The 24,675-nt window shown below is 36.4% G+C and overlaps 1 protein-coding gene and 1 long non-coding RNA gene across 2 annotated transcripts; one reads left to right on the top strand and one right to left on the bottom strand.

Moving 5' to 3' along the window:
* Window positions 1–478: 478 nt before the first annotated feature.
* LOC311083058 (uncharacterized protein) lies at window positions 479–23,065 on the bottom strand (the record flags this gene model as incomplete). Its single annotated transcript, XM_084114309.1, has 6 exons — window positions 479–2,251; window positions 3,868–3,927; window positions 18,281–19,945; window positions 20,076–20,138; window positions 22,849–22,908; window positions 22,997–23,065. The coding sequence occupies 6 exons, from the start codon at window positions 23,063–23,065 to the stop codon at window positions 479–481; spliced, it is 3,690 nt and encodes a 1,229-aa protein (XP_083970435.1).
* Window positions 13,716–17,163, top strand: LOC311083208. The gene is made up of 3 exons (XR_014606234.1): window positions 13,716–13,839; window positions 16,034–16,156; window positions 17,143–17,163. It is a non-coding gene; the product is annotated as an uncharacterized lncRNA (long non-coding RNA).
* Window positions 23,066–24,675: the final 1,610 nt, after the last annotated feature.

Below are 24,675 nucleotides of genomic sequence, written 5' to 3'. Positions count from 1 at the left end.
AGAAGCTAAGAGTAAATCATTTGTGATTTTAACGAGCGCAGTTTCAGTGCTATGATGCGGCCTGAATCCAGACTGAAACTTTTCATAGATATCATTTTCTTGCAAGAAAGAGCCCAGTTGAGCGGACACAACTTTTTCTAGTATTTTAGACATAAAAGGTAGATTTGAAATGGGTCTATAATTTGCTAGATTATTATGATCTAATTGTGGTTTCTTAATGAGAGGTTTTATAACTGCCAGTTTAAATGTTCTTGGAACATGACCTAAAAAAATAATGGAAACAGAGTGTAACTTCTACAGTTGAGCACAGAATCATCTCTAAAAAAATTATATGAAAAGTGAACCCTATAATGACAGTGAAAAATTCTAATATTATATGTCTCTCAGAATGGAAGACTTTGTAGTCTCAGTATAGACATGTGGACCGATTCATTCAAGACTCTTCAGACTCTTCGGCACTGCCCATCTCATTGTCGGTCTAATTCTGTTGATCTGGAGCCCCAGACACATTGCTTTTATCGCTGTAGGGTTCTAAGATATTAACAATCTCACGCAAACCTTTTATCTTAGCCTGTGCTCTGATGTTTTCCAGGATGGGCTGCATGGAAAAGCCGTATTCCATAACGCTCCAAGTTTTAGTTCCTTCTTCTTTGTACTTATATCCACCAGTGTGCACACCAATCAGATTGCAGTCTACGTCAAAAACTGGAGAGCCAGAAGATCCGTAAAAAAAACAAGAATCATAAGTCATCTTGTTTTCATATGCTGAAAAGTCCCATTTCTCTTCCAAAGACTTTTGTGTCATAACATGAATTAAATTCTCATTCTCAGATGCATGTTTATTTGCAGCCTCCAGTCGATCCTCACTCTCAATGATGAAGCAGGGGTCCATTTTCTTGACCCCTTCTCCTGGATGTCCCAAAATGCAGATCTGACCTTTTTTAGGAGGGTTTGGACTGTAACAACAGAGCAATTTAGGATACTTTTGTTGATACTTGTTGATAAAAATTTTATCAACAAGTGATGAATCCAACTCCAATTCGAGAAGAGCATAGTCGAGATGCCTACCACTGTCATCCTTCCCATAACAGTAAGCTATGAGTTGTTTAACTGGTATGCGCTTGATCTGTGAATCCAGGTCTTCATAATCAAATACAGCTGTGAACTGTGCAAAGTTGACTGTCGTAAGGTCAGTCGATATCCCAATAACATGAGCATTAGTGAGAATGAATCTGTCGAAGAGTAAGAAACCGGTTCCTATGCCGGACCCCCCGACTCGAATCTGACACACAGAGTCGGAGAGTCTCATGAACTGCTTCACTTTCTTCACCTCTGAAAAATTCTCAACACTTTTATGATATTCTTCTCTGAAGAAATTCTGGACATCAGGCTTGTCCTTTAGGTTCTTTCGCTGCTTTAACGTCTCCAGTAAATCTTTAAACTGATCACGCAGAATTCCCAGAATCTCTTTGGAATTTTGAATCACCATTATAGGACCTGTTCTTTTTTTAGCTGTCTTTCTCCTTTGGGTTTTTTCTTTTTCGTTGTTGATGGGAAGCTGGAGGCTGGGGTCAACATTTTCTGTCAAAGTACTAGTTGAGGCTACTGAATCTGATTCAGTCTTTGTAGTATCGAAGACATTTTGAGTATCTGGCTGATCAATGTCACTGATAAATATTATCTTAAAATGCATTTGATCAAAATGCTCCACATTGTTTGACATTTCATGGATTGCCTCACTATCCATCTCACAGAGGGCACAGAGTTTCTTGAATATATCATCAATAAATCGTCCATCACGGCTAAGAGCAGTTAAAAAATTCTCTTCTTTGAGTGCATACACACAAACATCATCAACATTCAGCCTCAGATACTTGTTTTTCATTAACCGTTTTACTTTCTCCCCTCCTGTTGTGTGGATGTAAAAAGTGACAAAAGAGTCAGGATTTGAAATATCTGAAGTTGGCTTTTGCTCTGCAGAAGCATTTCCATCCTTATTGATGAATGTTATTTTTAAGATCTCATCACTTTGAATAAGACAGCAGGGAAAATCGGTCTTCACAGCCGCTCTAGGAACTTGTCCTTTGGGTCTCTGGATGACTATTTCTTTCTCCATGTACTTCTTTTTAATGTTCTTGAAAATATTGTTTGGATTCAGAGCCTCGAGTACAGTCATGGATGTGTCACAGGTTACTGTGTATGTATTGTTGTTGAAACGGAACTGGATAGAGTGGCTTTTCCTTTGTGAATTCTGTTCATTTTAGAAAAACAGTCACATACAAACACATTTGAATGTACACTTTTTGAATAATATTTTCATAAAATTATTCATAATATAGTGTAAAGTGATATACCTGCTGAGGATCATATTTGGACAGTCCTGCTTTAGTCTCTTTCTCCCACGAATCATCCATTCATTCCTGTGAGAATCCCAGCAGTATTGTTAAAAGATATTTTTACTAGAATGTCCAGATTTCTCAGTTTGGAGAAATGGGGCTGTCAAGCTTAAACTTGTGCATTCAGGGTTTCTCCAGGTTTTATGGAAGTAATGTTAAGACATTTTTAAGACCAAGTAATGAAAATTTAAGAAATAAATTAAAGGGAACACAATACGTCAATTTGTTCTCTAAATATAATGTCTAGGGAGAAACAACATTAGCAACATTTCAGAGTTTGAAAATACAACTTCCAACAGATATCCATTACTTTTGAATTTATTTTACAAAAAAAAAGAAGCTTGAATCGCTTTACTCCCAACCACTATTATGGAAAACTCTTTTACTCTACCTTCTGATAGAAAAATAAAAAGTTATCTTCCTCCGTCTTTCTCAGTATTTTTGTCTTGTTTTCCAATGAAAATGTCTAAAGATTCTTAAATCAAGCTGCATTTACTGGAGATACAAAATGACAAAAAATAGTTTTCTATGAAATTGATCAAAATGAAGTGAGTTTAATGATTAAAACAACAGCAAATATCTTCCAGTGGGCCAATTCAAATGGAAGTTTTCATAACTCATTTGACAGATATTAGTTCTTGTTTTAAGCATAAACTATTAAATTTTTTATTTTATTTTTCAAAAATACTTTATTTAAAGCTTTTCACATTTTACAGAACATGTAATAATGCATACATGTAATTAAATGTGTTGCGTTCATATTCTGGGCTCATCTGCTTTTCTGCAGATAGGCTGAAAGGCTTTTACGGCCTCTTCTGCACGACAGTGCATTATTTGTTACAACTAAGTTTTCTATACAGTACTGTATGTTGTTCCATTCTACTGTCTGTATATTTAAACATGTAACTTAATAAATAACTTTGCCTGCTTTAAAGGCTTTGAGAATCTTTCCTTTTATCACTGATTATGTTGAAAGCTAAAGTGATTATAACTTTCATTATCTAAACGTTCAGGTTAAATCCTACGTTTTCCTATCAGTTCTAAGAAAGACCTTTACATTTAAAGAATAAGAGGTTAAAGAATAACAACAACTTTAATGGAGTCAGATTAATTATACTGGAGTCAGATAAATATTTGCATTATACACGTCATCCTTCACTGCCTTTTGTTCCGATTATTGGTTTAAAAATAGCAGCGTAACAGTGTATTTAAGCCCTTAATTTTGTATTCATTATATTCCTGTGTGCATAGTGCTTATGTTCCTGTTGTCTCTTAAGTTATTTGATCATCAGTTCCACTTCTGCGTCCTGTATTTCTCTCCTTTGGATGTACACACGCATAGGCCTACTGTGACGACTGACGACAGTTTACAACCCCAAGCAATTTGATTCGTCAATAATGCACAATCCCACTGAAGAAAAAAGGGTTGGCTTTAAATGATGCATTTATTGGTGTATGTTAAGTGATTTACCTGCTTCAGATCTTTTGAGTGTCCCTCATCAGCTTCTTTTTTAGACAAATCCATTGTTTCCTGAAAGAATGCCAACAAGGATGTTTATTTATACAGTGTTTTTGTGTGTGTGTGTGTGTGTGTGTGTGTGTGTGTGTGTGTAGTAGGGCTTTCTATCATAATATTAAAGCAGTAGAGGAAGTTCAATGATTCGCTTCTTTGGACTATAATTTTGAACTCTGTTTCTCTAATTTCTAATATCAGTTTCTCTAATACATGCAACGCTTATAAAGACAACACAAGAGCCTTGGATATGAAAAATGTCACAAAAATTACCAAAAAATGTGATTGGGTACCCTTAGATTATTTTCATTTGATGTTTAGTCATGGATGGGTCGACACCTACATATAAGTCTATGCAATTTATAATATGCTTGAATTTAATGATGTCACTGTTATTTTAACTGTCTCAATTGCCTGTATCCACTTTTGTGTCATACAATAGCACTATTTCAAAACATTCAGTAGCAAATGCCACTCAAACGCAGACGTGACAGTGACAAAAATAACGTTGAAAAAAATATTACCGATTTTAATGCGTTTAATTGACATTTAAAATATTACTAATTAGGCTATTTATTTAGGATTTTGTGTCACAATTACGTCAGTCACTACTGGAGGTGTGAGGTGTCACTACATAAGGCGAGTCGGCGACAAGTTCTGTGTCTGTGTTTCGCGGCAATGTCAGTGGCACGCGGCAATGAAGACCGGTTGTGTCACTAATCATATGTGCCAAGTAGGGGTGTAACGGTACGTGTATTCGTACCGGACCGTTTCGGTACAGGGCTTTCGGTTCGGTGCACGTGTGTACCGAATGACTGAACGCAATATTTTGTGTGCGGAACATAGGTACATTTTCGTGTTTCCACACGAACATATTAAGTGGCGGAAGTCTCCGCGTTCAGCGCAAATCCCGCCCTGCAGCTGATTCTAATGTTTTACCCGTCGTCACTGTAAACTAAACCAATGAAATAGACTGCAGGGCGAAAAAAAACTTTTCCGCTCCGTGTGCGCCGCCGCACTCTCCGTTCCGCGTGCGTGTGTGTGTGTGTGTGTCGGCCCGCTGCGCTGTCTGCTCATTGTTCGAGTCCGTGTTTGCGCTGCGCGTTCTGCTGTGTCGTTAACGGCCCAAACACTCCAATCATGTACCGATCACGCACTGGAAAAGCAAAGTCCGCTCAAATAAGGTGAAATTTCTCAGTAGTACACTTCTGTTTGCTGAGCTGGTATAGTTATGCTGGCAACAATGTTAAAATGACCTGCTCTGATCACATGCTCTGGTAATAATAGCTTTGTACTATAGCTTTGGACTATATTTTATTTTGATAATTAGTAAAAATCTTAAATTGATTATGTTGATTGATTATTGAAAAATAATAATACATTGATATATTTATGTTTAATATTATTTTAATATAGGGCTATTTTCTGTTCCTTTTTTCCCCGTGTTTCATTTAATTAGGTGATTATAAGTTTAATTATTGATGATTACAAGCTTGTCGGAATTGCAATTAATTACAGCAAATTGTGCAATTAATTAGTTCTTTTTTTTTTTTTATCGATTCCCAGCCTTAATTTTTAAATATGAGCAGGCCTACAAGCTGGGATTGGTATGCTGCACTGTAATCATAGTTATTTATTTATATTTTTCATTATATTTTATTATGTGATATTGGTTTGAGACTGAGAGCATTTTATTTAGTGGAGAACTTTGCAGCAGTATTTTATTTCTTATTCTTTTTTTTTTTTATATATATATTATTATATTTTATTAAAAAAGTGTAAAAAAATTGTTAAAAAAAAGTTTATAGTAATAAACAACCTGCAGTTTAATGTTTGCATTTCTTTCCCTTACTGTACCGAAAATAAACCGAACCGTGACTTTAAAACCGAGGTACGTACCGAACCGTGATTTTTGTGTACCGTTACACCCCTAGTGCCAAGTCTTCTGTGCGTCAGATGTAATGTCACTTAAAGCTACACTGTGTAATTTTTCAAGTTGATTCTTAGCAAAAAACACTTTTTTGTTTCAAAATGATATGTGCTCATTAATGTGTAATTACTTCTACCAACTAATCAAGTATTCTCGTAAGCGTAGAATCTGCCATTTAGAATACATACGAGCAAGTCGCTCGAATGGCAGCAGCCATGTTGCTCCTCCATCTTGAAAATACATTAGTTATTAGTTACAGGAGTTAAAACGCCCTCGGAATGGGAGGGGCTAGAAAGTAATATTCAGTTGGTAGTCATAAACAATTTCACCGCTAGATGGGAGAAAATCCTACACAGTGTAGCTTTAAAGGAGACATTTCATGCTTTTAAATCGTTCGTTTTTACATATAAATCATACATTTGTAGTCTATATAAAGCGGAAATGCAATGCTTGGGTCTGAATTCCACATTATTATAGCTCCACAGGCTCCTTTTCTACCCCTTTTCTGATGTGCGTCTGAGAGCAACTCGTTTTGGTGCGGTCTCTTTAAATACAATTGAGACACTTCATACCCCGCCCCCTCTCCAGTTTGCAGAGGTGACACTCGGTTCAACTCCACCCCGTTCGGCCATTTTTGTAGTTTGATAGCAGAGATACGATTATCTAGCGGCACAGAAACTTTTTATTCACACGTTATTAACAAAATGTCAACAACGGAAGACTTGTCCAGCCAGCCTTACATGTTCGAGCCAGAGTCAGAGTCGGAGCCGGAGCGAGATGAAAATGAAGACGACGAACCTGCAGAACAACGTCTTCATATGGATGTATCGCAATGGTGTGTAACTGTAACGTTATTTACACATGAAACTTTGGTCTTCCGACCTTTATTTTGATTAATATGTGCGAGGGAGAGAGAGCAAGACAGCGTCTAGTTTGGAGACGGTGTCTTGTTTACATTTTCGCCTGGCTCCGAAGAGAGAGAGAGAGTGCGTGCGCGCTCTCTCTGCTCGTTCTTTCAGTTAAACATGCGCACTGTCACAAGCGCGGCAGTTCATCTACATTAGACGGTGTAATGAAGCGTGTGGGTTACCACATCCAACAACCGAACATTTTAACTTACCCTCTCGTAACTTCTGCATCTTTTAGCTTGGACTACAAAATTGCAGCGAGAAATAAAAATGGCGGATTGCTCGAAAGTGTTGGGCTGGAAGTCAATGTCCTTATTTGGCAGTTCCGCTGCAAATACTGTGACGTAATAGTTCACAAAACGTCATAGATAACAGAAAAATCGGAACAGGTTGAAAAATAAGGCCAAAACAGAATATAAAGATATCAACGAAGCACCTGAAGAGAATAATTTCAACTTTTCTGTACTTCTAAACACTCCAAATATACAACAAAATGCATTTAAAGGCTAAAAAAGTGGATTTAGCATGATATGTCCCCTTTAAAGTTAATACCGCCTCTCAGATATCAGCGCTAGTCCTGGCGGATATAAAGGGATAAGGACATTTCATTTTACCGAACAACCTGCTGAACAACCTGAAAAGTGCTGCACTACTCATACAGGTCAGTTTCTTTGACGAATAAAAATGGCGAGTTAAAGGGATAGTTCACTTTGAAATTAAATGTTGGTATGTTTTAGCTTACCTTAAGGGCATCCAAGATGTAGGTGTCTTTGTTTCCGCAGTAGTTTCAATTTTTATATTTTTAGGTCAAACCGTTCTTGTCTGTCAGTCATATAATGCAGGTCTATGGTCACTGTCTCAAAGAGCATGCACAGAGAAGTCCAAATTAAACAATTCCCCATCGTAAATACACATTGATGGCCTAAGACACGAAACGAGCAGTTTGTGTGAGAAAACGAACAGTATCGTTTTTATCTCTTGTACACAACCACATCCTGTGATCTGAGGGCGCGCGCGCATCCTGGTGTGTGACGTGTGCGCGCATTCTGGCTTAGTCTGTGCAAGCGCCGGAAAGTGTACAAGAGGTAAACGATATAAATACTGTTCGTTTTCTCACACAAACCGCTCGTTTCGTGTCTTAGGCCATCAATGTGTACTTATGATGGGGAATTGTTTAATTTGGACGATGGGGAATTGTTTAATTTGGACTTCTCTGTGCATGCTCTTTGAGACAGTGACCATAGACCTGCATTATATGACTGTCAGACAAAAACGGTTTGACCTAAAAATATCAAAATTGAAACTACTGCGGAAACAAAGACACCTACATCTTGGATGCCCTTGAGGTAAGCTAAAACGTACCAAAATTTAATTTCAAAGTGAACTATCCCTTTAACGCAGCGCTGTTTCACTACGCTATCATACTAAACTGCATTTGAGTGTAATGAAAGTTATAATGTTATTCTATGTGTTAGTTTGTGGGCTGTATGAGAGACTAGCAGTAAGCTCAACATTAGAATAATACTGATCATCATATTCTAACATTTCATCATGTTGAGCTAACACAATTGAACGAAAATATATAACACCGTGCAAGTGGTTTTGGATATTTTAATACAAAAATCTTACATTATACCTTTAATTATGCAGCCGTCATTAGTGGATGGGAGGATTGAGGACGGATTATGTTTTTTGAGATTTGAGCTAGGCCTATTGATTGAAGCGCTGTCTGTGTATGGAGGACCAAACCTGCAGAAATTAAAAATGAATAAATACATAAATAAATATGCAAAGAAATGTAAAAAAAAAACTAAAATAAATGACTATTTATACTTTTATTTCCCTATTTATGTATAATTATATATTTTTCCACATTTATTTTTTCATTTATTTATTTAGCCTATGTATTTATTTATTTCCACTTTCATTTATTTTCACATTTATTTATGCATATATGTATTTATGTCTACATTTATTTATAAATGTGGAAAAATATATAATTATACATAAATAGGGAAATAAAAGTATAAATAGTCATTTATTTTTACATTAAATTTACATTTCTTTGCATATTTATTTATGTATATTGTTACAAACTCTTATGAATTGCAAGGTCAAAAGAGGAAACACTGAAGTCATGACCCTATTTGGTGTGGTAAAGGTGGCAAAAGACAACATGGCAACAAAATAAAGCGGAAAAAGATAGTTTATTATACATAAATGAAATAACTATACAAAAAAAAAAGATAATGATAATAAGAAGAAGAAGAAGAAGAATGATGATGAATGAATATAAACAATGAAAAACAAACAACAAGCGGCTTGTAAATCAAAAAGATACTAGAAAGATAAATAAAGCAAGAGTAGCCTAATGAGAGGACGCAATTAGTGAAGCCAAAGAAATCTCACAAGGCACGCGCAACCACGCAGGGTCGTAACAATATTCATTTTGAATTTCTGCAGGTTTGGTCCTCCATATCTGTGCGCACCGAAATTCTGTCCTCAGATGCAGTTTGAACTGTTTTAGTAGCCTACAGTTCTAGTTTGACTATTTTATTATTGATAACCTGTTCTTATTTTTCCTAACCATATTTATTTTCACTTTTTTTTTTTTTTTTTTTTTTGCACATCCGCTTTAATAATCACCTTTTAGACTACAAAATTGCTCCCATTCTTACATCATGGTGTGATTCTCCTTTTATACCGCTCGACATTTCAATGCCTTTTTATGCGAGTAGCCTACGCAGCGTTTATCAGGCCCAAGCCACGGCCGTCAGTCACCAGTCGGAATTAAACGCATATACCTCACTAACGTTAGTTCAACTTTCCATTTTAAACCGGAAAAACGAAATGTCTCATAAAAACTAAAGAAAAAAAACATCCACTTTTCCTTAAGTAGCCTATTAAACACAATGCTGTGCTATTTTTTTTTTTTTTTTTTATGGTGTGCCACCTGTAGGCCTATTATAACATCTCAAATGTGTTTTAGGGTTTCATTACCCTTTAAGAAGTTAAAAGACATTCCAAGCTAGGTTATATTCCAAATAGTGATATAAAAGGAAACCAGGAAATCTTACCTTGTCCAAGTAAAAATTGACGCCTTAACTTCAAAGTTTCAATTCTCATCTCATTCGGTCCAAGCTCGCTTTGATCTGATTTCCTGCTCTTCAGTCTCCGCCCACAGCAAAGGTAATCGAAAGTAGCCTAGGCTACTAGAATTTATGATGAAACAAAAGCTATTCACTTGCACTTAACACGTTGATGTCCAAAAGACATCTTTTCAACGTCTTTGTCACAAAAGTCGGACGTTGAAAAGACGTCCACTGAGGGGCCAGAATTAAAGTTTTTATGACGTCTTTTTATTACGTGTTCTGCACGTCCGATATAGACGTTCATGGAACCTCCGTACAAGGTTAAAAACTAGTTCAAATGTGGCCATTGTGGACATATTTTCAACATCATTTATGGTCTCATTTAGATATAATTGATTCTGTTTCTGGACCAAATAAACACGCAGGATGCAATAAATTAAAACTCATGTTTATTTCAATTTAATTGCAAAGCAACTCACAGACAGTTTGTGTTTGTCCAAAAAACATGAACATAAAATACACATCTGTAAATCATACATCTTTGGATCATGAGAGAAATCAGATCTGAAGGCAAGACTTTCTGGCTCAGACACTTGTTCTGCCCTTAATCACTGACATAAAATAGCTACAGATAATTTGACTATTTCTGTCAGACATCTACAGAAGATCTCAGTGACAATTAACAAATGTTTAGATGTTGATATTTGTTTCATTTGAAGTGTCACCATTGTGGTGATCAGTATTTGCTTTAGTTGGGCTCTTGGTCCCCGTTCGTTTTGTGTTAGCTTTTCTTTGGCTGCTGTAACTGTTGAGGCAGGAAAAGCTAAGATAAAGCAAGATCAGCTGTTATTAGCAAAATCTACTCAAAACAAGCATCTCACATTGTCAGATGCTTTGGCATTTATAGCCACCACCTTGAGGAACTGCTACATTGGCACCAATAACATTTAAATGATCACTTATTTAGAGGTGGATAAAAAGGATGTGCACATGATGTTTTGAGCAAGTGTATCATGTAGTCACACTATTTTTTAGGTACTAGTGCCTATTCTTTAGATACTAGTGCTTATTCTTTAGGTACTAGCACCTTTTTAAAGATACTACTTATTCATGAGATAGTTCTTATTTATTAGATACTAGTTCTTATTTATTAGATACTAGTACTTATTCCAATAGTATTTAATTATACCTTACTTGTTAAGAAAAAATAGAACTAGTGCTTATTTTTTAGTTACTAGTAACAATTTAGATCAAAGATATCCTTACCTTAATAGATACCAGTACTATTGCAAAAAATATGTTGAATATTAATGAACCAACAACTTATCAAAGAGAGATGACACAGGAAACGGACTGAATTGCAGAAGGCCGTTTTATAATAACAATATAATAATAGCCTACCTTTTTAATGGTATTCAAGTAAAAAATATATAATGAATATGTAATGTAGTGCAAATACTCTTATTTTGACATGACTCTCATTCTCAGACGCAGATTAATATTCCAAATTTTTGATTGTAAGGAATTATGAATGCTCACCAATCATCCCAATCTCTGGGTATTGTGGTTGTTTGGCTGGTGGGTATGAACTGGTTTTTGGATCTACTTAACTGCCCCGACGGGTCAGAATGAACAATTCCTTTTAAATTGTGTGCTAAACTGAATGAACAGAATGAGAGTTAAACAGAATTGAACTGGATATGTTTCAGTTTAAGTTAGTAACTTTATTGTGTTGTGTGTTTAGGTCTGCTGTGCATTAATGAGTTGACTGAAGTGCATGAATTAACTTTTAACATTTGTATGTGTCTATCAGTTCAGTTTATCATCTGTTTTGTTCTATGATCAGGTTGAATTGTGGTTTCCCAGTGAAAGAGATGTTCCTGTCCCAGATGACCCAACTGAACCTCTGCCCTACGACAGACTAGCCAACCTTAAGAAGGTAATGCAACATGAAGGATTTTAACAACTTTAAAGGGGGTCATATTATTATTATTATTATTTATGTTTTTTACTATCCTTTTTTGCATTTTTTACATTTAGAAAAATTCACAAAACAATCTGCATTGACATTCCTCTCATACCTGTTAGATACTTAAAATAGACTTCAGCTCTTGGGATCCATCTGAGGTGCTGAAGATCAGAAAGAGTTATTTTTCCTGAACAGTTTCAATAAATGACCTTTTTGAGGAGGACACTTCTGAAGCTCTGAAAGTTGATTCCTCGTGATTTGACTGACCTCTTTAATGCTTCGAACAGTTTGAACATCACTGAATACAGTAAATGCATTAATATTGATGGCTTTGAAAGCCTGTAATAGTTCACTAAAAATATTCTGAACATATAATCTGTGTATGAACATGCATATGTTTTTCTTTGTGTGTGTAGTTTTTCTTCAGTCTGTTTGCGAGCTCACACTCCTCTCCGCTGATGCTGGACGATCTGAGCTTGCTGCTGTATTTCTGCTGCCATCCTGAACCGGCTCAGGGCTTCATCAGAGCGCTGGGCCTCGTGATCGGACACACACTGCACTACAAACACACCGGCCCACACACACAGGTACACACACACACACACACACACACACACACACACACATTTGTATGGCTATCTATGTGAGGATATTCATTTATATAATGCAACCATTATCCCCTTACCCTAACCTTAATTATCACAACTAATTGCCTAACCTAATTCTAATCCTAAAGGTGCTATATGTAACTTTTTCACTCTACTAAAGCATAAAAATACCATAATATGTTTGTGGATATTTAGGAAACATGCTGAGTTCACATATTCGTTTCTCTGAAAAACACTTCTACAGCAAGTTATTTTACTTTGAAATGTGCGTTCCGTGTTGGAATGTCTGTTTTTGTTTTGGTCTGTGTGATCTCGCCCACTTCCAGTTCACCCAATAGTGTTTCGACACCCCGGGATGCCAGTTGGCAGGAAACACAGCGCATTGCAGCCAGCAAACAAACTGGGTCAGAGATGGCAGATTCTACCCAACCTAAAAAGCCTCGGTATCCATCTAAAAATCTCTAGAGATCTTAATCTAAATCTCATTCGATAGCATATTAAAACAAGCATATTATAAATCAACTCATCAACTCAGTGTGTAAGAGTCCTCGGCTTTCATTGTCAATTGCACTCATAAAGTAAATCGCTTTGGATAAAAGCGTCTGCTAAATGATTAAATGTAAATACTTATTGTTTTCTACTTTTCATTACTGTAATGTGCAAAAATAATCCATTATTATGACCGCCGCTAGCATAGCTAGCGAAAGCGGTCATATAGGGATTGTCAAAGTTTTTTTTTTTTTTTTTTTCATCATCTACTAAATTTTTCGTCAACGATACCAGGGACACCGAAACACCGGGGAACATGAAATTTGGTGGGCATGTAGCCCCACTAGACTTTTACGGAAAAATTTCGTTTGGTCCCCGGGGGCCACTCCCCCCCCCCCCCCCCGCGCTGGGCCCCCCGAAACCCAAAAAATGCAGTTTTTCCTAAATAACTACCTGAACCGTGGCACCGAGGATGAAGAAATTTTTATGGTATGTTGGTCTTAAGGGCCCACATCAACCTAGCCCATAATCACTCATTTGTGATTTGCGCCCCTCCCATAAAACATGAAAATGCAATATTATTCTGCTTTAATCGCCCCTATCTTCAGCTGAGATGTTTAGAACTGCACCATATTTCATGTGTATGATTAACTTGACATCCTCTGGGGGTATGCTAAGTTTCGTAGAATTTCATCCATGGGGGGGGTATAAAATAAATTCATTTATGTGCACATTTAGTGACTGTACACTCATCGGCCTGTAGATGGTGGTGTTGAGCGAAGGGTTGCTGGTTTAGGAGAGAGGGGAGGAGCTTGATGAAGTGGGCGTGTCAGTTGATGATGTGCTCAGAGTCCTGAGTCGTGGAGATGATCACGTCTCTTCACATCTGAACCGCTTCCAGCCGAACCGCAGGAGCAGAGATGAATTCAGAGAGGTAGTGTCATGGGCTATGTTCCATTCAGCTTAAACACTCCCAAGAAACTCCAGGACACAGTTGATTAATTTCCATGAAGTTTACTGGGAATTTTGTGAAACTGCAATACAGTACAATGAGATGTCAATATTATTAATCAAACCCAGATACACAGTAACAGTGTAAATAGCACAGCTTAGCACTGTAGCCTAAATGATAAACGCAATCGAGCTAGTAAAAAACCAACAGCAATAAACGAAGCTAACTTAGCCTACTCAATAATCTTACAAAATTAAAATAAGCAGTAACCTAATGTTTAACAATGATAAATACTTACAGAAGTTGCCTTAGCAAAAAGGGAGAAGGAAAAGCGATCGACTATAAACCGACGATAGAGCTCACGCATTAATGTCTAATAGCAGAGAATGTCTAATAGGAAGAGAATTGGCACTCTCTGCTTTCTTCCGGTTTCTGGACTGGCTGCAGTAACACGTCTCTGTCCATGCGGGGGCGCTCGCAGGCGAGTGCAGAATGAATGGAGGTCTATGGCGAAAAACCCTCAAAATCCACTTTTCTCAGGATATAATTTTTTTTCTAGTAATTTGAATGTTGTATTCGAAAGGAGATGCAAAGAAATTACACATTGCTGGGTGTTAGATTTTTTAGAGTCACTTATTTGGTTTAAAAAGTCATTTAAAATGTCAATGACGTCAGAATGCTGACGTCATTAGCAGAATGCTAGCGTGTTATGGGCAACAACAACTCAACCTGTAAGAAATCGAAAAGAAATAAGTACTCGTTCATTCAACTTTCGACCTATAACCCATGTTGAACTTGCAAAACCTACAATAAAATCTGAGATTTCTCAACGGCAATCGGGTGAAAGAGACACATTTAGCTGCCTAGCCCCATAGACTCCCATTCAGTCTGCACTCGCCCGCGATCACCCCCAGTGGAATTCTCATGGAACTGCAACCAAGATCGATACAATGGGGCTAATAGGAAGTGCCAAGGCTCTCCGTAGACGGGCTCTGGTATTATCAGGGGGGCATGGATTTCTATTATTTTGAAGGTACCCCCGGGCGCCGCCATTGGCTAGCGGACCCCCACCTGCTGTTAGCATCCCATTGACTCACATTCATTTTGGCGTCACTTTGACAGCGAATAACTTCACATCTGAGGCGTTTAAAGACTCCATTTGTCCATTATTTATTTCTAAAGAAACATGAAAATGTATAAAAGGCTTCATTACCTTGTAGCTTACGTTATGGCCCCGTAGAAGCAATTTTTGTAAAAATAGGCTAACGATTGCGTCATAGCCACGCGACTCTCTGTCGCACAGTAGGAAATTACCGTATGGACAGGAGGAGACGCTCGCGGGCAATCGGGAGGACGTCGAGGCAAAATGACAAAGTAATTAATCAGAACACCTACTAAAAGTTTCTCCTGCTCATAGCTCGTGGACACCTCCTACTCACACTCTCCGTCTCTGCAAGTTTCGGAAGGGAATGATTCAGATTTCTCTTGACACAGCTACTAGAAGACAGACGGTTTGCTCACGTGACATCTACGTCGTCAAGCACAGTTTGAGTCTGCGCAGTACGCTCGGCCATCAGGAAGTGAGAGCTTCTGATTGACTTCACTTTTCTCCGTTGAATCCAATGGGGTCGCTGTGTCCATTTCTTTTACTGTCTATGGGTATTATCGCATGACGGTTTCACTTCCTGTTTCCCTACGTGCACGGGTACTGCGTTACTATGGTTACAAATATAAACAAACCACACTGAACTACTGAAACAAAGTAAAAACGCATTTCAAGCGGCATGACAGGTAGAATAGAACAGCTCTGATCCAAACCTGTAAAGATCCATCAGCCCATCCTCAACCCTATTTCATTTGAACTATTTTGATTCAAAATATAAACAAATGAGAAACTTTTCCATTTAAAATAGCAAGCAAGATGGCAAAAATACTTAACAAATCCATAAACATAGCTAACAATTATAACCACAGCCAACAATGTGCATGTGTTAGTCACTCTCATAATAGTCTCATAAATGTAGAGCTATTTTGTGAAATCTTTGTGTCCAGTAGATGTTCACTGGAATGTTTTTCACTCAGTTTGAAGCAGAGCAACATAATCTGTGTTTCTGTAGATCAGCAGATGATCCAGAGTCTCTACAGGACTGTATTTAATGTGTTGTTGTGTGTTCAGGAGCTGCTGAAGGTGTTTAAGGAGTTGGGTTTTAAGGGTGAGGAGAAGATTGATTTCTCTACACTTTCCCAGCATCCCTTTCTGCAGGATCTAATTGAAGGATCCTCACAGTACCTGCTTCCTGTGAGTATAACACACAAACATGTGATCTCACACACATACAACAGAGCTTAGTTGTGAGAGCTAAGTACAGTTCAAATTAATATATAAAAATGCTATTTTAATGATTTAATGATCTCAAAATGGAAGATTCCAGGCACTAAATGTATTAAAGTCCCCGATATACTACAAGTGAAATTAAAGAACAAACTAATGTGACGTAATTTCTAACAAAACGAAGTTCGTTGTGGGAGTTCGAAACAACTTGCCAAAGCGAACTTTCCAGAAAAGTTCGCCATGGCTGTTAAACACCTTTGTACTACCATTGGTCCGTGGCGATAATATAGGTGTGTGCGGAGGCTCCCCTTTCCGATTTTCTTTCACGTTAAAATCTTGTCCAGTTCATTTCTCCTGTTCAGTCTGTCAAGTTCAGACGTCCATGAGTGAAAACATGAACACACTGGAGAGCTTCTTTGTACTTCTGATGAAATGAGACACTGACACTGTTTTTCATGTTTAATACGGTAAAGCTGCTTGATTTTAAGCTAATTATTATCCATGTTGTTATGATCAGATGCTTTTCTTATACTTTATTAAAATGCTTGCTGTTTTCTAAATTTTTGTGTGTGTATATTTTGTTATTGATTGAGACAAAAACGTGCAGCATATTCTTTTAACCGTTGCTCTCAGCGGTGTGGAGATATTCGCTAACAATATTGGTCGCGTATTTTGAACTTTGTTTTACCACAAAGCGAAGAACGAAAAAGAACTTTGATGTGAGTATATCAGGGAGTATATCGGAAAACATCCATTTGAAAAAAAAATTTAAGAAAGTTTTGGTGCTTTCATTCCATGTTCCACACAAACTTGGTTTCAATAGGAAATAAGTCAACACAGGACAGAAAAAATGGATATTTAATGTAATTTAATATGTAAAAAATACAAATTAAGTTTGTATTTACACTAAAACAAAAGAGTTTTTATTGATTATGATTACATGTCTTCTATAGGACATTCACAGAATTTTCCAGACCAAACAAACTGAAGATCCTTGAAGCTTCTCAACATGATTAACACTCAATAACAACTGACACCAACACATGAATCACACAAGGTACATGCTAATGGAATAATACATGTAAGTGAAATAAACATTAAAGCTATATTTGGTATAATAATGGTTTTATTTAATGTAATTTACATAAATTCATCATTAAGAGTAGTGATCTGCTGAAATTTTCCTAAATGTTTCTAAATGTATTTACTATTATATTAAAATACTTTTAATGTATTTAATTGTATTTTGATTGTAGCTGTGTATTCTTGTCTCATATTACAGTGAATAATTTGGTGTATTTGTGTGATTCAGAGATGATTGATGGTGATGCTTGAACACGATCGCTTACAACAAAAGAAAAGCATTAAGACAAATCAATGTAAAATCAGCATAAAATCCTCAACACAAATGTAAAGTAAAAATAATATTATATATATATATATATATATATATATATATATATATATATATATATATATATATATATATATATATATATATATTATATATATATATATATATATGAGTGAAAGATTTATGTTAAATGAGTATGTTAATGAATATATATATATATATATATATATATATATATATATATATATATATATATATATATATATATATGAATACACATGTATGAATAACAATGTAAAGAAAATACAATAAAGAATGAACTACAACTGTATCTTTAGTCTCTGCGAAATTAAGAATGTTCACTTTTTCCTGCTGTCTTCATGCAAGTCAGACACACAAACACCTGCAGATGAGATACATGACATTACATTTGTAAAAAATAATGGAAACAGCTTAACCTCTGCTTTTGAACACAATCATCTCTAAAAATTTTATGAAAAGTGAAACCCCTTAATGACATTTAAAAATCTCAGTCTGATTTTTAAGTCTCTCTGAATGGAAGAGACCAAAAAAAAAAAAAAACCAATGTGACAGACTTGTGGACAGATTCATTCAAGACTCTTCGGGCTCTTAGACCATTTCAACGTCAGTCTGATACAGCTACAAATACATTGCTTTTATTTTTGTATGCACAAATACATTGCTTTTATTATCTCATGCAAGCAATCTTTGTTAGCCTGTGCTTCGAGGTGTTCCAGGATGGGCTGCATGGAAAAGCCGTATTCCATAACACTCCAAGTTTTAGTTCCTTCTAATTTGTACTTATAGCCACCAGTGTGCACACCAATCAGATTGCAGTTTACATCAAAAACTGGAGAGCCAGAAGATCCGTGAAAGAAACAAGAATTATAAGTCATCTTGTTTTCATACGCTGAAAAGTCCCATTTCTGTTCGTCGCACACCTCCTTCATAACATGAATTAAATGCTCATTCTCAGATGCATGTTTATTTGCAGCCTCCACTCGATTCTTTCTCTCAATGATGAAGCAGGGGTCCATTTTCTTGACCCCATCTCCTGGATGTCCCACAATGCAGATCTGACCTCTTTCAGGAGGGTTTGGACTGTAACAACTGAGCAATTTAGGATATTCAGCAATTTCATCAACAGAATCCAATTCGAGAAGAGCATAGTCAAGGTACCTACCCCTGTCATCTGTCTCATAAGCGTAAACTGCAAGTTGTTTAACTGATATGCGCTTGATCTGTAAATCCTTGGCTTCATGATCAAATTCAGCTGTGAACTGTGTAATATCTTTCGCAAGGTGAGACGATTTCTCAATAACATGAGCATTAGTGAGGATGAATCTGTCAAAGAGTAAGAAGCCAGTTCCTACGGCTTCCCCCCCGACTCGAATCTGACACACAGAGTCAGAGAGTCTCATGAGCTTCTTCACTTTCTTCACCTCCAAGTAATTCTCAACACTTTTATGATATTCTTCTCTGAAGAACTTCAGAACCTCAGGCTTGTTCTTTAGGTTCTCTCGCTGCTTTAACGTCTCCAGTAAATCTTTAAACTGATCACGCAGAATTTTCAGAATCTCTTTAGATTTGTCTATGGGTTTAACTACATACCGCTTGGTTGAAGGATTGGTCGACTTTGTTGTGTTTTCATCTTGTTGTTTTTCTTGCTCAGTGTTGATGGGATTCTGGCTTGGCCCGGCATTTTCTGCCGCATCAGCATCTGAAGCTTCATTAGGCTCAGTTTGGACATGAGTCGCATCCTCCTGACTCTCTGGCTGATTCTTGTTACTGATAACAACTACCTGGAAAGCCTTTCTGTCAAGAATGTCTACAGGTAATGAAAATTCATGTTTTGTCTCCATACCAAACTCACGAAGTCCACAGGCTTTCCTGAAAATGACATTGTCGAATCGTCCATCACGTTTAAGAGCTTTTTTGATTTTCTCTCCTTTGAATGCAAACACACAAACATAACGAACACTTTTTCTCAAAGCTTTGCTCTTCAGTAAACGTTTAACTGTTGGTCCTCCTTCTTTTTTTACACAAAAGTTGAATAATGTTTTACTGAGGAGTGACGGATCTGCAGTGGTTTGTTGATTTGTAGAACTATTTCCATCCTTTTGGATGAAGTTTATGTCTAAGATCTCATCTTCTTCAATAAGACAGCAGGGGAAATCTGTCTTCACAGCAGCTCCAGGAACTTTTCCTTTGGATCTTTGAATGAGTATTTCTTTCTGCATGTTGTTCTTTTTGTCTTTTTCATCCCTGAAAGTTTCGCTTGTATTAAGAGCCTCAAGCACAGTCATGGAAGTTGTGCACACAACTGAATACGGCTCTGCGTTTAAACAAAACTGGAAAGTCTGTTTTTTCTCTTCAGCTTCCTGTTAAATGAGAAAAAAATATTGTGTATAATATGTGTATGTATGTATACACAAACATTCAAGTGAATTCCACAGAATAAATGTTTGTAATAAATGATTAATTATGCATGTGATACAGAAAGTGATCTACCAGCTTCAGAACTTCTGAGGGTCCCTCTTCAACTTCTTTCTTAACAGAAGGAGCCGTCGTTTTCTGGGAAAATGTCCACAACAGTAAAGTTAATGCACTGTCTACATCTTTCTACCATAATTTAAATAATGAAAAAGACAGGTAACAGACAGGTAACTGTTACAGACCTATCACACCACCAAATATGATGCAGCAAAACAAAAAAATAATAATTCTTTTCACCCTGAGAGGGAAACACATCTACCTCAAGAAAATACAGTATACAAAACACTCAAAAACATCTGCTGTAATAAGTCAAAATCAGTGATATTTTATTATAGTTCAAACAGAATTATAATCTGTGTGATTGGAAGTTTTAAAATTCAAATTTTTCTTGCAGTATTGAGTTTGTAAGTGGTCAGTCCTTATGAATATTTACAAACTCCCCATCATCAATATCTCTGAATGGGAACAAAAAATCCTTATCAATGCCCATCAATTATTTTGGTGAGTCCATATGAATATTCCTCCACACAGTCCACCACTCCTCGTTTTTCATGGATATTCCTGATTGTCCTCACTTATCCATACTGGTCCAATCCTTTGAGTTCTCTTATTGTGAGTACTTTGGCTTCTTCAGACTGCAATTCCTTGTCCATGTAGCTTGTATCTTGTTCCGTTTCCTCAGAATGCATGCGCATCTAGCAATATCAGCATTCTTCTTTGTAAGATGTTCACTCAGATACACTGCTGCACAACTCCTTAGCTTGCACAAGTAACTTGGTTTTGTGTTTCCGATTCACAAACCAAACAACTATGGCAGGCTTTGCTCCGCTGTTACTTCGGAGAAGGATATGACAGGCCACAACATTATCGCTCTGAATGTTCATATTCTTACTTTAAAAAAACTTTATTACTTGTTTATTTCTTCAGTGGCATTTTGTTTGTCTCATTTTCGAGTAATTAAACAATATTTACAATATAAACAAAATTTAGCTTAGTTTAATTATTGTCTCTTTGTTCTTTCTGAAGTAACTGCACGCCACAGGGTTTCCACCATCTTGAATTGCCACCATCTTCATGATGGAGGAAACAAATATACTTCGAGAAAATACAGTACAGAACACTTAAAAACATCTGCTGTAATTGACAAGTCAGAATATTCAAAGTTCAAACGGAATATTATTGATTTGTTACCATTCCACCTATGATGTTTTTTTTCTACAATGAGAGTTAAAACGCTGCGAAAGAACAATGATTTCTATAAAAATTGTCTTCTATAAGAATATCATTCCTGTGTTCCATAAGAATATCATTACCATTTAGTCATAAAACCTAAGGAATTAACAGATTTAGCAAAATGAATGGTTTTATCAATGTGTTCCAAGTAAACAAAGACGCTGTGTCCAAATATGCCTGCTTCCATACAATATAGTAGGCAAAAAACAGTATGTTGAGCCGAGTAGTACACTGCCCGGTGTTGTAGAAAAATTGCTATTTTACACTTTTTTCCATTAACTTTCTTAGACATTGTGTGGTTTTAAGCATTTCGTTTCTCTTCTAGAATTTATGTATGTTTGTGCACCTAGCGTAAGCAAGACACACACAGTAAGACAAATGGTTAAGAACCTTTAGGTATGGAAGATAATTTAGCCTAGGGGGGTTAGAGGGGTCATTCTATTCTAAATCAGCTAGATGTGGCCATGCTGGGTGAGTGGAAAACTACAGAGGAAAAACCTTGAAGAAGGAGTATAAGAAGGGAATTTCCTGGGCTGGGTGTCAGGTCTTGCTCACGTCACGGGGTAGCTTCTGTGATTTTGTGACTAAGCCTCTTGCAAGAGAATAAATATCTTTTAAAATACAATTTGATTCTTGGTGTATCTTATGCAGTGATGATGATTGTTTAAGTATTGTTTTTGCCACAACAAAAAGAAATTGCTGTTTGGATTTAAATAGGCAAATGCTTATGAGTATATGATTGGATCATTATTGCTGTGATTATTTTGTTTCTAGCATGTTTGCAAGCAGTTCTTCTAATCCTAATTGATGGAGTGTGTATCTTTTCATTTCTTAAACAACCATGAAGACACATCATGGCCATATTCCAGGATGACAATGTCAAGATACATCAGGCTCAAATAGTGAAAGAATGGTTGAAATTTTCACACATTACCTTAAATTCATTGAGAGTCTTTGGGATGTGCTGGAGGAGACTTTACAGAGTGCCGGACTCTTGCATTGACAATACAAGATCTTGATCAAAAACGCATGCACATCTTGATAGAAATAAATGTTGTGATGTTATTTCCATCAAGAGGTGTATACATTTTTGGTCAAGACATTAATACTTTACAGAACATCTTTTTAACAGTTGTGAAGTATTGTATGTGAAGATTCAAGCCAACTGTATAGCTACTATATTTTGCAATTTCAGATGCATCCAGAATGACACATTTGGGTCCTGGTTTAAGAACACCTGGTCTAGAGCGTCCTGTTCTCTAGGGCAGCACAAGAAGCTTCTCAATCAGCTCTCAAATTCACTTTCAAATCAAATGGCACTTTTCTCACAAGTCAACACTGCTCAAAACATTGATGCAGCTTCATCCCAACTCAGTGTCTTCATATGGTGATATTTTGATTTAGCTACTCATTACATTTTTTTTTTTTTTTTTTTTTTGTATAGTTGGTTATTTTATATTGGAATGTTGATAATGATAACCCTCAGTTACCAATAGCTTTTTGTTTTGGCCTAAAACACCATAAAACAAACAAGCAACAAATATAATGTCCTTACCTGAACATTGGCACTCGCTTGTGACGTCTCCCCAGATTCACTGTCTCTGGCAGTCTGTTTCTGAAAGAGACAAAAACTCCATTACAACTAAGCCTAAACCCAACGCAGTGTCTAAACAGAGAGAATGAGAAGGATAGCAGTCACCCACACGGCTCTGTTGAAAGGAGCTCAGAAGGTCGGTCTGCTTCAGTTTTTTGTTGGGTGGTTCTTCAGGCATGTTTTTGGCCGTTCTGTGTCTTTGAACAGAACAAATGATGAAGAGCCGAGAAATGTTAAACTTGCATAACTTGGTTATTTTAACAATGTAGCCTAACCTTAAAATTAGTGATAGTCATTGTGATAACCTTCTGCTGACATTAAATGTTTCTGTCGACTCATTTGTCTTTTATTTTTGCTTTGGTGAGACTTAAAAGTAATTTTGTGACAAAAACGTACAACGATCGATCGATCGATAGATAGAAACGTTATAGTTAATAATTTAATATTGTGTTTGGAATAGGTTTAGGCCTACCTTGTTTATTGTTGCACAATTTAATTAGTCTGAAGCATGAATGTGTTTTGTACGTACTTTATTTCTTTCTCTTGTCGATCCGTCAATCCGTCCCGATCCGTCCACGCCCGGTAAACGGAATCGAAACTCACTGAAGACCTGCGAATGTGCCTGGATGATGGTGCACAAGATTAATTTATTATCAAAGCCAAGCATTTTTAGCTAGAAAACAAGAAATTAGTAGCTACATTTAGTAGCCAGAGACTAGTTATATTCCAAATATCCTTCACATTTCCGTTTAAAATGTAAATCAGGAAAACGTAGCCTACCTTGTCCAAGTTAAAGGAGTATCTGCATGGTTAACTTCCGCCCGGGTGTCTGATATCAGTTGTACGTGCTCCTCCTTCCACGCCCTGTAGTCTCCAAGTAATCGAAAGTATTATAAATTATGAAACACTCTTTACCTGCACAATGGGGCAGGGATGGACGCTGAAGAGATCATGATCATCATAGGCTAATATTAGTGATTCAGATTATAGATAAAACGAATGTATAAATAGAGATAATAAATATAATTAAAATAGAAATAGATATCATTTAATAAATAGATAATAAATATCATTTATTTAGACATAATTATTACAGTTACTAAGTTAAATAATACAATCTTTATTTAAAATCTTAAATAAGGCTTAAATAAATAAAGCCATCATAATGAAATAAGGAAATAATGCAGGCCTATTATTATACATTTTATGTCACGTGTTATTTATTTATTTTTTGACTTCTGAAAGGTTCTTTATTCTGTAGGATTGAAAATATGGCCAATGTATTTTGTCACGTGTGATTAAAATATGTAGGCCTATAGCCTATTTATAAAATATTTAGAATTAAAAATAACTTTGAACTGTTTTTCAAATAAATATATATAGCCAATATATGCCTAATAAATAAATGCCTAATTAATATTATTTACAGTCAGATAAGTTGGCATCTTAGTTATCTATGAGTGGTTGTATTTATCGTCTATTTTCAGCCCATCTGTATGTTTCTGGATCAGTTTAATTGGCTGGTTGGTGATTTTTCTTCTCAGGCCAAACAAACCAACATGGTGTGGTTTTGATTTTAGGCTGCAAGTCAAAATTGTGGATTGATATCAATCAGAATATTTCGTCCAATTCCTTCCGTGTGAAGATCAGAGTACATGAAGGTGGAAGAGTTAAAGCTAGCTGGCCATAGTGTCTGTGCAGAGGACTTGTCTGGTTCTCGTGCAGAGCATATGTGCCGATGGCTGTTGTCTTATATATAGTGTTTACAGTCTGAAAGTGCTTATAGTC

This window comes from Abramis brama, assembly GCF_963993115.1.
Source record: "Abramis brama genome assembly, chromosome: 5".
NCBI lineage: Eukaryota > Metazoa > Chordata > Actinopteri > Cypriniformes > Leuciscidae > Abramis > Abramis brama.
The sequence above is the reverse complement of the archived record's forward strand: the minus strand, read 5'-3'. Positions and strand labels throughout refer to the sequence as shown.